At 32.8% G+C, this 15,818-nt stretch overlaps 1 protein-coding gene across 3 annotated transcripts in view; it reads left to right on the plus strand.

Moving 5' to 3' along the window:
* Window positions 1-15,818, plus strand: part of COP1 (COP1 E3 ubiquitin ligase) — a 166,731-nt gene that overhangs the window by 59,111 nt on the left and 91,802 nt on the right. For all 3 annotated transcript variants that reach the window (XM_014561409.2, XM_032463682.1, XM_032463681.1), the window contains 2 exons: window positions 686-743; window positions 13,567-13,681. In XM_014561409.2, the coding sequence (XP_014416895.2) occupies window positions 686-743; window positions 13,567-13,681 (173 nt within the window). The remainder of the gene's footprint in view (window positions 1-685; window positions 744-13,566; window positions 13,682-15,818) is intronic.

The following is a 15,818-nucleotide window of genomic DNA, read 5'->3' on the forward strand; positions in this document are numbered from 1 at the left end:
AACCAAATAGAACCAATGGAGAAAGCAAATTGTTTGACAAGGGCAGAAAAATTTAGAACATAGGTTTTGGGTTATGAAACAAAGATAATTGGTATTTTACCATTTATTCCATTCCTTTGATAGTTTTCTTTCACACGAGATGATTATCATAACATTGTGGAGCTTGAAGGGACTCTAGAGATGCCTAGTCCCCACTCATCTCACTTTGCAGATAAGGAAACTGAGTGGTTATAAGGTATTTGTCCAAGGGAACATAAATCTAGTGTCATAGAGAATCTGTTGACCACAGCTTTTGATTGCATGCTTGTACCCTTTTGCCGATACTCTAAATCCTCTTTTCCTTAAATAGAGTTCCAAACAACTTACTAACCTATCTGAAAATGAAATTGAAGCAGATACTTCTATGTGTACACCTACCTTGTGATTCTTCCCTTTTTGACATTCTTTCATGGTGGGTATGTTTAAGGTGGTGGGATGAAGGGGTAAATTGTTTCAAGTATTTACTAATTTGTTGTTTATGGTATATGTATTTATTTGATGTCTATTTAAATCATTGGCAGTAAATATTTTCTTTGCTTAGAAATTAGAAATATTGGATTTATATATGATATATTTTAGATTTACTTTTTCTGTTGCTGAAAGAATGTAAACACTGAAATCACATTTTTCTTTCTTCATTTTGCAGTAGTATTATTGATTCCACAGAATACAGCCAACCTCCAGGTTTCAGTGGCAGTTCTCAGGTAAATGGTGTATCTAACAGTATGTTCTAGTGGTACCATGAATATAATCACCTGAGTTGTAAAATCATAGGTTAGTTTACTGGAATGTCCTGTCCATAAAGACAGCTCTTTTGAATGCTGTGGCACTAATTAGGACTTGAATAGCTTTGATGTGTAATCAGCGATATATTTGCTCATCACTGATGAGTTAAACAAATTTTTTTTGACATACCTTAGAAGGAAGAAAATACTGTAAGAGGAAATTATGAATAATCGGGGCATTGTTTCTCTCAGGGATAAGAAAGTTATAATCTATTGGAGAATTACCCATCGTTATATTGAAACATGCAGCTTTTCTGTGGAAGGTAAACTACAGGCTTGAGTAAAATAGACTCTGGCTTCACCTTTCTTTTAATTAATTGTATGATTATTTTGATTTTTACTCTCTTTGTCTCTGATTTGGGGATGCTGATATTTGTGAAATCTAACTTTGAGGCCAGACTTTTTTTTTTTTTTTAACTTTTTATATTGAAATAACTTAAGACTTAGAGAAAAGTTACTAGAATGGTAAAAGTAATTCCTCTGTATACTTTATGCAGATTATCCAGTCGTTAACATTTAATCACATTTGCTTTATCATTCTCATTTTATCTCTTTTTTTTTAACATATTTACACATATAATTTTTTTCTTTATTGTTTGAGTAAGGTACCAGACATAATGTTCCTTTATCTCTAAATACCTCAGTGTATATTTCTTTAAAACAAGGATATTGTCCTATGTAATCACAATATAATTTTAAAATTCAACAAGTTAACATTGATATGGTGCTGTTATCTACTCCCTATATCTTATTCTGATTTTATAAATTGTTCTTATATTATCCTTTATAATGTCATTTTTTCTTAAAAGGAAAAAAATTGAGGCATTTTTTAATGCATGTTCATTTGTATATTCACTTTATGTGATAGTGCATTTATTTTTATCAAAGTGGAAAGAAATTCTTTTGGATTGTATGGCTTTTGTTTGTGGTTTTCTTTTCTCACTACTTAGGTGACTGTCTCTATTTTATGGTTAGTTTGTGTAACTACTGTGCACATCCTGTTACCTTTGAATGCATGCTTGGATTTGGCCTATTCTTTTTTTATAGTCAGTTTGTAGATTGATTTGTCTCTATTTCTGAACAGCCATGAAAGGATCAGATCTAGTGATTTTTTATGAGACGTAATGGGATATATCAGGAGAAATTTTAAAGAATTAAATTGAAACATTCTTAAGAACTTGAATGGGAAAAGCAGTCTCTGAATCTGGAAACAGACTTGGCATTCACAGCTGAGCCTTGATGTCCTCTTTTCAAACATAATCTCATAAAACATCAACATCAGACATAAGTCACTCTGGGACTGTGATGAAATGAAACAAAAAACAAGGTCACTTCATAAACTTATCTAGGCATGTACAGAAGTCACTGTGCAAGCCACAGAAACTAAACACACCTCTGTCCTGGTTAATGTGAGCAGTTGCTGGTTCTTTACTAATTACAACTTTAGTCTCATTGTAGTCTTCTGTTCGTCTGTAAGATTTAATAAATCTTTTGTAAGATACTCAGTCACAGAATTATCCTCACTTCTTGGATCGTAACCAATCCAGAGCAAAGCCTCACTTCCTTGAACCCGCTCCCAAATCACTTATCGTCAGCCTATATCCTGTAAGTAGTTTGTAACACCCTTTTACTGAGACGCCTCTCTCTTAACCTGTAGTGTGCTGTATTCTTCTTCACTGCAATGAGCAGTAAATAAAGCTTGTTCAACTACAGGTGTGTTCCTATTGGTCTTTGGCTGCAGGGCATTGACAGACTTTGCATAGAAGAACAAGAGAAGATTTTCTACTATTGCCATTTATATAACATTGATTTGGAATTTCTAGCAAATTCTCTGAGCTACAAACAATAGAAATTGAATCTGGGTGAAAAAGAAAAGAAATCAGGGTAGTCTTTTTTTTTTTTTTTTAATTTTTAGAGCAACACTTACTTTTTTCCTATAATAAAGGAGACTTTGGGTTTGAGATGGTACACTAAGCAGTGTGATAGTATCTCTCCAACCTCCACCCACAAGAAATCCCATTGACCTGCTGCTCTCCTGACACTGAAAACTTAAAAAGAATTTATAAAAGATAAAAAGAATACTTAGGAAGGCTGCATAAGGTGTGAGTCACTGTATGCAGTGTAAAAGCATGCCTTGGGATGAAGTAGTCTGGGTCTCCCAGGAGACTCCAACCGTAGCATCTGCTGGAGGACAGAGAAGTTGTTCATAGGATAGAACCAGTGTGACATATTGCGCTCAAGGCCTTACCCTTCATTTCTAGCTGTACTCTTTAGAAGAGATAGACCTAAAACAAATTGAGACAAAAAGAATGGAACATAAAGGAGTTTTTGAGGTTAAGCCTGGCAAATATAAGAATAGTAAGGAATATAGCAAAAACAAAAACAACAGCAAAGGAAAGAAAAGTTCAGATCAAAATAGAACTCAAGGAAAAAAGCGTAGAAGACGGATACAGTTTTTCACGTAAAGGAAGTGTATAGTCCCCCAAAGTAGTAATTTGTGTGACATAATATAAAGCACTGGTATTTATATAAGGCAAAAAATGTTAGAAAGTTTTAAAAAGTTGATTGAAACTTAAACATTGTAGGAAATTTTAAAGTGTAGTCATCTCTTAGTATCCATAGGAGATTGGTTCCAGGAACCTGCTCCAGTACCAGAATCCAAGGATGCTTATATAAATTGGTGTAGTATTTGCATGTGATCTATACAGCACATCCTCCTGTATACTTTGTCATCTCTAGAGTTCTTATAAAACCTAATGTAATGCAAATGCTATGTAGAAAGTTTTAAATACAGTGTGAATACTATGTAAATAGTTGCCAGTGCAGCTGCAGATTTGTTTTGCTTTTTGGAACTTTCTGGAATTTCCTTTTCTTTCTTTCTTTCTTTCTTTCTTTCTTTCTTTCTTTCTTTCTTTCTTTCTTTCTTTCTCTTTTTTTCTTTTGAGTATTTTCTGTCTGTATTTGATTGAATCTGTGGATGCAGAACATATGGACATGGAGGACTGACTGTATAGCTCAAGAAGTAATTAAAGTAATAATAGTATTTAGGTAACATTTATTTTGCATTTACTATTCATAGACATTGTTCAGTGTACTTTCTTTTTAAATTTTTTTTAGAGGGGGGAGATAATTCAGTTTATTTATTTATTTTTGTTATTATTTTTTTACTGGAGGTACTGGGGATTGAACCCAGGACCTCGTGCATGCTAAGCACGCACTCTACCACTGAACCATGCTTTCCCTGCTCAGTGTACTTTACATGTATTAACTGTTTTAAGTCTTAGCACTTCCTTATGAGATAAGTACTATTACAATAATTTTCTGTTTTATTGAGGAGGTACCTGGGCACAGAGAAGTTAAGGAGGTTGTCCAAGGTTAATATAGTTAGTAAGAGGAGGGAGCAGAGATTTTAAGCCAGGCTTTATGGCTACAGGGTCTGTGCTTTTAAATATTAATTTATTCAACCAATAGTTCTTTTTTGAGTTCCTCCTGTTTTCTGGACAGTATTACAGACTCTGGAAATACGTTATTGAGCAAAAACAAAACAGACAAAAATAACTGCTGTAACCAAGCTTTCAGTCTAGTTAGAGAGATACCAGTAGTAATAAAAACAGATTACTTTTGAAGGAAGATGAGGTGAAGGAGCAAGCTATGTGAATATCTCTGGGAGGATCTAGGCAGAGTGATAACCAGTACATAAGCCCTGAAGTAAAAGCAAGCCTGACACCGTCCAGAAGTACAGTATGGCTGGAGAGGAGTGAGCAAGGGGGAGAAAAATAGAAATGAGGTGAAAAATGTAACAGAGGCCACTTTGCTACATAACTTTCTTAGGTCATTATAAAGACATTAGAATTTTCTTTGGGCCAGATGAGATAAACTTGGTTTAATAGGTACTTGGCTCACTTTAAACATTGCATCAAAGGATATACATTATTGATAGTAATCTTGGAGTATTTAGAAAAATGGATTGATTCTGAAACAGGATAAATTGTACTGTCTACATTCTCTGAATCAGAATCTCAAATAAATAACTATTTAGATAGATAGATAATCTGGAAGAGATTAAAGACTCCTCTGAATTTCTTTGTGTCAAAGAGTAGGTCCAGATGTTGCTACAAACAATTCAAAAAAATAATGCTGGTGAAAATACTGCATATCAAAATTTATGAAATATGGCCTGAATTGTCCTAAAAATTTATATTAATAAATGTATTCATTTTAGATAAGAATAAAATAAATGAACTAGGCATTGAGCTCAAGAAACTGAGAAAAACTTAGATGATAAACAGAGAGAGAAACAAGGAGCCTGTATAAAGTGTTACAATGTACAGCTGGAACTGGCCATTATGATATAGGTGAAAATAATGTAGCTAGTGCTGATGCGTATTGCTACAAAGGCAGTCTTAAAAAATGTATAATTTTCAAGAAAAATTTAAAAATTAGAATAGATTAAAGCAGTTGTAGAATGAGAAAAGACCAATAAACATAGCTTAATTTAATGTGATTCCAGTTAAAAAAACCCTCAAAAATATTTTATAAGGGTTTACAGAGAGTGTGACCAACTGACTTGAAAGGTTATTTGTAGAATGAATGCTTCAGAGGGCATTTGCCCAATTAGTTATTATAGTGTATTCTACGACTGTTATAACAAAAAGAGCACAATCAAAATTTAAAAGCTAATTGAAAGGTAATTAAGAGTTTACCCAATGGTAAAGGTGGTTATGTGGATCAATGGTGAAAAGGAAGATTAAGTAAATGATGTTGTGATAGCCAGGAAATTATTTGCATTATTCTATTTTATCACTTACTGTAAGAGTCCAGATCAACTAAATAATGATTTAAATAATAATAGAAATTAAGAAAGAGGGCTGTATATAAGAAAACAGCATAAACAAGATTTTAAACTCAAAGTGGGAGAGGTATTATTGTCAGTATGGTAGGTAGATGGTTTAATTGTTTCAAAATTTAAAAATCTTCTTATATCAATTTCATCTTTTTGATGAAAGCTCCGAATGGCGGGGAAAAATAGGTGAAGAACATGAGAAAAAAAAAGCAAAAATTCAACTGGTTAGTTCACATCTTAAATAATGCTCAGTTTCCTAAATTCTAAAAGCACAGCATGAAGTAATATACGGTACCAGAGAAGGTGCCAAAGAAGTCACCTAGTAGGTATGGCTAAAGATGTTTCAAAATGGGAAATACTCTTACCTGCTGTGTGCATGTGCACGTGGGGCTGAGGTTGGAATGGGGGACTGAGTGAGAGGGAAAGAGAGAGTTGGTTGTCTTTCGGGAAGACTATTGGCAATATATACATATGGCAAATGCTTGTGTGATTTGGTAGTTACAAACATAGGAATTTCCTATAAGAAATGATTCTAAGTACTATCTAAAGATTATATACCAGTAGTATTTATAGAAGCAAAAATTCTGGAAAAATAAATATGCCCAATTAGAATAGAATAGCTATGGAATCTATGGTACAGCTATCAGATGTATCATTTTACCACTCAATAATAATGTTTATAGTTGAAGTTGAATTGAAAAAACTGTTAACAGTAAGTGAAGCCAGAAAATTATTATCTCTGAATTTCTGTAATTGCCTATTGATTTTGCTTTAGAGTTTTTAATATACCCTTAGTACAATTACTTGAAATTAATATTAATATAATATTATATTAAATAATGTGTTCAAATTTTAGCCATTTTACTACTAATCTTTTATAGCTACTAATCTTTTATAGCGAAAGACAAAAAAATTTCCTTGTCTAGTAGGAGTCCAGGGTTACATTTAGTTGTCATGTTTCTTTAGTCTCCTCTAAACTATTACAGTTATTCAGTCTTACATGATGTTGACATTTTTGAAGAGCATGTTACTAATTTTGTAGAATGTTCCTCAATGTGAGTTTATCTGATGTTTCCTTATAACTAGAATCAGATTATTGATTTTTATCAGGAATACCACAGGACTGATGTTGTGTCCTTGTTAGTTTGTCATTTCTGGACTCATGTGATAATTGTTTACTCAGTACTGGTGATGTTAACTCTGATCACTTGATTAAGGTGGTGCCTGCCTGATCTCTCCACTATAAAGATATATTACCATTTTCTCCCATTTGAACATCTATTAATAAATCTTATTTGAAATAATTATTAGTTTGGTTGTTGTCCAAGTGATATTTTTCAAGTACTTATTTCTTCCACATTTGTTAGTTAGAATTTTCTACTATAAGGGAGACCTGGTCCTCATTCCTCTTTGTTTGTTTGTGTGATTATGAAGGTGTGGACTTTTAATTTTTTTCTGTTAATCATTTTGAAACTCAAATTGTTCCCTGTTTAGCTAGTTGGAACTCTTTCAAGCTGATTTTCATGTTCTTATTGCTAAAGTACCTTCATACATTCTTAGACAACAAGATGTTCCAGCATCATCTTGTACTTAACTAGCCTCAGTCCTGGAATCAGCCGTGAATCCAAGAAGCCCTGCTTTCTTTCAATGGAGAATGGTATTTCAAAACAAAGACCTGAGTTTTAAGTGTGCTCATTGCTTTTAGGGCATCGTTGCTTATAGGCCTTTTCAGTGGACAGAGCTAGGAAACTTAGTTTGTGTATAGATAACATTTTAATTAGTTATTAAATTAGTTATTGCATATTAATCCCCTAAAGTGTTTGATTAATGAAAGGACTCACAGGAATCAAGCAGTTTATATACTTCTGGAACAGCTTGATTATAAGCAATGGATACAGTATGGCCAAGTAGAAGGGTATTCACTGAAAGGAGTATGAGGACTTCGGGCACCGTCTTCTTTGTCCTTTCACCACCGAGTCACCCAGGAACTGCTTTGTCTCCAGGTTTAGAACCATTACTGGCTTGCATCTTAAGCACCTTCGTAACGGGAAATCAAAATTTAGCTTGTGGTAGGATCTCTTATTTTAAGCTAGTCACACAGGCAAAAATGCATTGACCAGCCATTACAGGCATCGCTGAAACCAGGTGAAAATCGTAATTTCAATTATCATTTCTAAACAATGCTGACAGACTGATACATTCTGTTCTGAATCAACTCATAGGCCCATGGTTACAGGATATTATTATTCTTTATTTAATGCATTCCACAGTGTAAGTAAGAGTTAGTAAGAGCAGATAACCATTGTGGGCAGCCAGACTAGCTGAGATTACACCAGCTATTTAGTGTACAATACATAATATTTCTATAATCATATACGTATATAACATGTCTGTATGTATTTCTGTATCTGTCATAAAAGCTAAGAGTTCATACTAACGATCTCTCGTTAGAGTTCACCATCACAGGGTTCATTGTAGCTTTAACCCTCTCTTTATCTGTAATTCCCATTTTTGACAGAAACCTAGCTCTCATTATCAAAAGATGTTTTACTTAATGTCATAGTCTTAGAAAATATATACATGAACTAGTATGAAGGTTACTAGGTAAACAAACTTACTAACTAGTGGTGAATATTTATTTAAATTTCTTTTTGTCTTTAGTCTGAGAGAATACATAGTAAACATATAATGTGTTCAAAGGTTACTGGGATTTGATTGTTAATCTTCCATCAGTATTAATTGTGATACTTCTTTGAAATACAGCATGTTCATTTGCTTCTGAAATTTGTATCCTACCATCCACCCTCATCTTTATTACATATAAACTTTTTTGAATATGTTGAACATTGACCTAATTCTAAGGGTCAGAGCTATACAGAGTCAAACTCAATAAATACCACCCCTCCAGCCCTTCTAACAATTCCCATACCCTCTACTTTTTCCCACCACGTTGTTTTTTACCCCCGTAAGTAACCAGTTTTATTAGTCAGGATTACAGGATACATATGCGTATTCTCTTATTTCTCTTTTCTTATGCAAAGTGTAGCTTTCTAGTGATTCTCTACTGTACTTTGTTTATTTTTTAATTTGACAGTTTATCATGAAAACAGATCCACAGAAGTGCATAGAAATCTTCCACATTGCTTTTTATACCTGCATAGGACTCTTATGTGGCTGTGCTGTAATTAATTTAATCAGTTTGTTACATAAAGGTAGGTAGTTTCTGGAGGGGAGGGTATATAGCTCAGTGGTAGAGTGAGTATTTACCACGTACGAGGTCCTGGGATCAATCCCCAGCACCTGCATTAAAAAAGAAAGAAATAAATAAACCTGATTAATTACCCCCTCCAAAATAAATAAATAAAATTAATTGTACAAAAATAAAATTTTTAAAAACAGTAGGTAGTTTCCATTATTTTGAAAATACAAGCAGTGCTGCAGTGATTAACTTGTGCGTATGTATTTGCATATTGTAGGAGGTGTATCTTCTCAGTGTAATTTCCTAGAAGTGAGATTGCTGGGTCAGATATCTATATGGGTGGATGGATGGACAGCTAGATAGACAGACAGACTGGTATAGTTGCCAAATCGTCTTCCTCCCCAAAAGGATTGTATCAGTTTGCATTTTTACCAGCAATATATGAATGTGCCTATTTTCCTAGAGTCTTTCTCAGAGCCTCTCTAGCAGAATGAGTTATACTTTAAAATTTTTACCAGTCCGTCAAGTGAGAAGTGTATCTTCTAATGGTTTTCTGTTTCTTCAATTATGAGTGAGAGTGAACAAACATCTTTTGTATGATTACTGGTACATTAATATACTTTTTAGTGGATTATATATTTATATTCCTGGCCTTTTTTTCTATAAAGTTTTTGATTTCTTTTGTTCAATTTTAAAAACTTGGTATATTTAGGAGTATTAGCTCTTTATCTGTGATAAATGTTGCCTGTATTTTCTTCCATTTATTTTAATTGTCAAAAGTTTTTGATTTTGTTGAAGTTATCAGTCTTTTATTACCTCTGGGTCTTGAGTCATAGTTCAAAATGTCTGCCTGTAACTAGGGAGCAGAGAAGTTTATCCGTGCTTTCTGAAGATACTTGGTCTCATTCCATTGTTTACATTTAGATTCCTGTTTTGTTCAGAGTTTATTGTTGTGCATGTTTTGAAGTATGGATCTAATTTTCTTTTTATCCAAATGTCTAGTTACTTGTCCCTGCCGTATGTTTAAAAATCTTACCTTTGATCGAGTGTTGTGAGATGCAGGCTTTCTCATACCAAGAATTCTGTTTGAATATGGATTTATTTCTGGTCTTTCTCTTCTACATACTGGTGTGTTTCTCTCTTCATCTATCACTGTCACCTCTTTATGGGATGTTTTAATGTCTGATAGGATTAATTGCCCAAACCCTAGCTTTTCTTTTTCACTGTTTTACAGAATATTCTTTTTTTTTTTAATTGAAATATAGTTGATTTACAATGTTGTGTTAGTTTCTGGTGTACAGCACAGTGCTGCATATATATATATATATATACATATATGCTCTTTTTCGTATTCTTTTCCATTATGGTTTATTACAGGGTGTTGAAAGTAGTTCCTTCTGTTATACAGTAGGACTTTGTTGTTTATTTTGTATATAGTAGTTAGTTCTGCAAATCTCAAACTCTCAGTTTATCCCTTCTCACCCCCTTTCCCTCATGGTAACCATAAGTTTGTTTTTTATGTCAACGAGTCTGTTTCTGCTTTGTAAATAAGTTCATTTGTATCATATTTTAGATTCCACATATTCAGTTTGTTTTTTTAATGTGAACTTTAGGATTAATTTCTCTAGCTACATTAAAAAAAAGCTTCTTGTTATCTTTATTAGAACTGCCTTTAACTTACAAACTACCTGAAAGGGAATTAATATGTTTATGATACTGAGTTGAGTCTAGGTTTTATTTATTTCTTCATAAGTTTATTCCTAAGTATTTTTTAGAGTTGTAAAAATAAACTTTTACATTTTGAGATAATTGTAGATTCACATGGCAGTTGTAAGAAATAATACAGAGAGACCCCATGTACCTTTTACCCAGTTCCTCTAATGGTAACACATTAACAATATTGAGCCTTCCAGTCTATGAATATGGTGTATCTTTCCATTTATTTTGGTCTTTTAAAGATTTCTCTTCTAAGTGTTTACATTTGTAATATAGGGTCTTCCATGCTTTTGTTAGATTAATTTCTAATTCTTTTTTGATGCTATCTTACTATTGATACAGTTGGTATAAAATTTTATTTTCTGCCTGTTGTGACTATATAAACATACAGTTGATTTTTGTATGTTAACCTTGTTTCTTAGTTTGCTAAATTTATTTATTAATTCTAGTAGTTTTATAAATTTCTCGTGAATTTATACGTAAAAATTATGTGATCAGCAAAAAGACATTTTTACCTATTCTTTTCTAATCTTTGTGTGTTCTCGTCTGCTCCCCTCCTCTCACCTCTTCTCCCCTCCCGTCCTCTCCTTTTCCCCATCTCCCTTCTCTTCCTTTTCCTCTTTTACCTTCTCCTTACACTTCAACTAATAGGTTAGCCCTACATTTTGGTAGATGCCTTTTATCAAGTTGAAGAAGTATCCTTCTATTCCTAATTTGTTGAGAAATTTTAGCATGTATAGGTATTCAATTTTGTCAGATACTTTTTGTGCATCTCTTGAAATTATTATATGGTTATTCGTCTTTATTATGCACACTTGGTGAACTGTGTTGATTGATTTTTCTAATATGAAAACAACCCTGTATTCTTGGGCTAAATTCTGTTTGGTCATGATGAGTTGTTCTTTTTACATGTTGTTGGAATTGATGTGCTGTTGTTTTGCTGTGGGTGCTTATTTTCATGAAGGCTCTTACTCCCCTCCTTCTTTCCTTACCTTCCCCAGGTGTCCTTGTTGGGTTTGGGTATTAGAGTTATACTGGCCTCATAAGACAAATTGGAAAGTGTTTTCTGAAAGAGATTGTGTAAGATTGATATATCTTCCTTGAATATTTGGTAGAATTTTCAAGTAAAAGTTACCTGGGCCCTCTCTTCTGACTTGCATGCTTTTTTTGGTGCATTTATTCTGTCTTATTCTTAAAGCCCATAAATTAGATATTGTAATTATTGTATATAAACTATTTTAAATCTCTTACATGGTTACGAGTTTCCTTGCATCTCAGACCTTCTAGTTTGTGTTATTGAACTTTTCAAGTACACACTTCCAGAAATTTTTAAAGAAATGGCTTATTGGTGATAATCTTTGTTTTCATGCACATGAAAAAATATTTTGCTTATGTTGTTGCGGAATAGTTTCTTAATATTAGGCTGAGGTTATTTTCTTTCTACTTTTTAGGGATAACTAAAGTTTACTGTGTTCTAGCTTCCATAATGCTTTTGAGAAGTATTTTGTCTGTTTAATTGTTGTTCCTGTTAGGAGGATTATCTTTTCTGTTTGTCTGATTTTTTTAAAAATCTTTCTGTTTTTGACAAAAACACAGGTTTGCTTTAGTTTATCTAATTGTGGATTTCTTTTAAATTATCCTACCTGTTAGGAATAATTTCTGTGTCTGTCTTCATATCTCTTTTCAGTTCTTGGAAAATTGTCAATGTCAACTCTTCAAATATTTCTTCTTCTGTCTGTTACTCATTTCTAGATCTCCGGGTGCTCATATTTTAAATCATATTATTCTGCCTTTTATGTATTTTTTTCCCTTTCATATTTTCTGCCTTCTTGACTTTTATCCTTCATTTTGGGTAATTCTTTCAGATTTATCTTCCAGTTTGCAAATTCTCTCTTTATTCTTCAAATCTGGTACTTGTTCTTTTGCAGTATTTGTCCCCAGATTAGATTGGCCCCTTCCTCTTTTTCCCCTCTTCTGCACTGTTATATTTTGTTTACCATCACCTCTGAGTTCAGCTTCCTGTTTAATTGTCTCTTATGTCTTTGGAATTTGTCTTTTTTTCTTGTGATACAGGTACTGCTTTAAAATACGACTTTACTTACCTACTTTCAGCAGGAATTCACTTTAGATAAGTGTTTTGTTCATGGTAGTAACTTAATATTTCTTACTTAATAAATTTGCAGCTGTGATACGGTTTTTGATGAACTTGTGTCATCTCAGGATCTCATTGTGTGTCTTATCTCTGTATCTGTTAATGCGCCTCAAGCATAGTAGATAGGTAATAATAACCATTAGTGGAAGAATTGTCATACACTTTTAGTTAACATGGTGTTGGTAATATTATATATTTAGCATCATAGACTTGTTTTTTTGTAGGATTTATATACAGTATATTTTGGATTTGTTGTCTGTGTCTAAATATATATATATATATATATATATATATATATATATATATATATATATATATATATATATATATATGTCAGTTATTCTGGTCTTCTAATGTATATGTCAGACTATTAAGTATAAACAAATTAACTGCCCCTTAATATAATAATTAGTGTTAATTTAAATACCTATTCTGTACAACCAAGCACTTGTTCCTATTATTCAAAATGTATAGGGCTATAATATAGGGATCATCATCAAAAGAAAAATAGTTTTCTTTTGGTAATTGTTTTCTAACAATTTCTGCCTATTACAATTCTCAAAATTCTATGTTTTACAGTGACACTTATAGTGGATTCTATCTTCATTTAATTTGGAGAGTTGAAAGAAGCTTCTCATTTTATTCTTGTAAAATTGGCCAATTTTCCCTGTTAAAGTAAAAATTGGAAAATATGGTCTAAAGTTTTTCTACCATTTGTAGTTATTTTCATGTGAACTTTTGAAATTAAATATGCAAGCATTTGGATATTCTTTGCAGAAAAATAGTATGATTTGTTCTGAATTACAAATGCCTTTTCTTTTTATCACCTTAGACAAAGAAACAGCCCTGGTATAACAGCACATTAGCATCAAGACGAAAACGACTCACTGCTCATTTTGAGGACTTAGAGCAATGTTACTTTTCTACAAGGATGTCTCGTATCTCAGGTACATATTCAGGACTTCTTAAAATATTTCAAATTTGTATTTCAGATCCATATCAGCTTCTTCTTGCAGATTTATGGGAAGTCCTATTCACAAGGCAAAAGTGTGTATTTTTGACATAGTCTGCCAGAACACTGTGGAGGTTCTTAGTTCTCTTGGAGAACATTGCTGTTCATAGCTATTTTGTTACCTTTCTCCATTTGGGAATTTTTTGATCTTTATATAGTGAGCTGTAGAAAGTTAAAAACAAATCAGCCATGAATATGTAGCTAGCAAAAATAAGTTCCATTCGGTTGCCTGTCCTCTGTGCTAAGAAAAAAAGATGAAAGAACTGGTTCTTATTGTCAGGGAGTATTGTAAATTTAATGGGGGAGGGCAACAGGTAAATAATTCTATGTGATATGATGTGTTATATAAATATGCAAAGAGCATTAAGAAATAGGAGTATCTACTAAACTGGGAGTAAGAAAGCCACGCCAAGGTGAAAATGGGGAAATGGAAGAGAATGATCACTATAGGGATTTTTAGAGAAGTTGTATTTAGTCAAGGCTAGTAGTAATTAACTTAAAAGGGTAATTAGAAACATATTCAAAATAGAGGAAATAACTTATGCAAAGAAGTGTACGTGATGGCATAGAGTATTTTTATTGCTATAGAAAAGTAATGTAGCTTTGTGCCCTTTTTGTTAGTTCTCTGATCTTTAGTCTCTCTTGGTGTCTTTGCTCACCGATATGGGGACATTTATACCAACCCTACAAGTTGGGTTTTTTTTTAAGGTTTATAGATGATACATATAGAATATAATGCTTGGTATAAGTTAGGTTCTCAGTTAATTGAAGTCATTCGTAGTATAGCTGCTCACCACCAAGGGGAAAAAAGTCTGATATTTTATTGTTAAAAATTTGGCCTTGGTTTTCTCTTAAATAGGCATCTTTGTATTATAACCTACATATTGCTTAGAACCTTTCGACAAGTTTGCTTCAAGATTGGAGGTGGAGGAAAAAAATACATAGCATTTTTCCTATGAAGACTAGGAGGAAACCAAGCTTTGTTTATAAGTGCGTTTGAAATTAATGGTCAACAGTTTTGATACAGATGGCAAGCTTTCATTGTTTTGCCTGAGGCTTGAGCCCCTTACTGAACTTCTGTAATATTCTATAAACTACAGTAGGAAGCTGTTGAGTTGAAAGTGGCCTGAGACCAACATTCTGATTGACAGAGGGTTCATGTTAACCTTTTCAGAAGTTATTTGCCAGCTAACGTTCAAATACAACCACAGGCAAATGGCAGACATTTAAAAAAAAGAGAGAGAGAAAGTGAGATGGGAGAGATTGGAGTAGGCTATTGATTAATAATTTTGAAGTAACTAGCAGCGTAGATATGCTGTGGGATGGTAAAGGTAATCACAAACCAATTTAATTTACATTGGGAATATACCTTATAGGAAGGTAAAATAATAAGTTAAAACCAGGAGGAAGATTCAGTTTTTATTTTTGTAGACATGTCTGTATTGTACATAAAACTCATTGTCTTTAGTTTTTAGGAATCTCAAATTTAACTTAATCAAATTTGCACATTGACTGCACCAATCATATTGCTGAATATGAAGTTCCTCCTAGTTTCTTTGCCTGTAGAGAGGAAATTTAAACTTCTTTCAAATGGGATACCTAAGAATTTGATTGTCCTTTTAAATATTTTCAAATGAGAATCCACTCCCAATCCCCAAATTTTATTTTCATCTGTGAAGATGAGAGGTGAAGATTAAGAAATTAATACCTTCAACTCTTTGTAACTGAAAGAGAAGCTAAATTATAAAGCAATAGAAGAGAGAAAAGACACTGAACACACTTTTACAAACTAATCTGTAGTTAGAATAGTAGAGGTGATATGCTAACAGACATGTATGGGTGTTTGTCATAAACCAACCAAGCAAATAAAATCCTACCTTTTCACCTCCAAATAGGTGAAATCAATCTGTATACTTTCAGATACTGAAATAACTATTTTTAGTGTTATTTTTATAACTTCTGTTGAAAATAGGTGTTAAGTGAGTGGGTATGATGGCTAGAAGTTCAGCTATCCTAGAAAAGGATTGTGGTCTACAGAATGCACATTCTTGAATACTTGTGAATTTTATGTA

Source organism: Camelus ferus, chromosome 21, assembly GCF_009834535.1.
Source record: "Camelus ferus isolate YT-003-E chromosome 21, BCGSAC_Cfer_1.0, whole genome shotgun sequence".
Classification (NCBI taxonomy): domain Eukaryota; kingdom Metazoa; phylum Chordata; class Mammalia; order Artiodactyla; family Camelidae; genus Camelus; species Camelus ferus.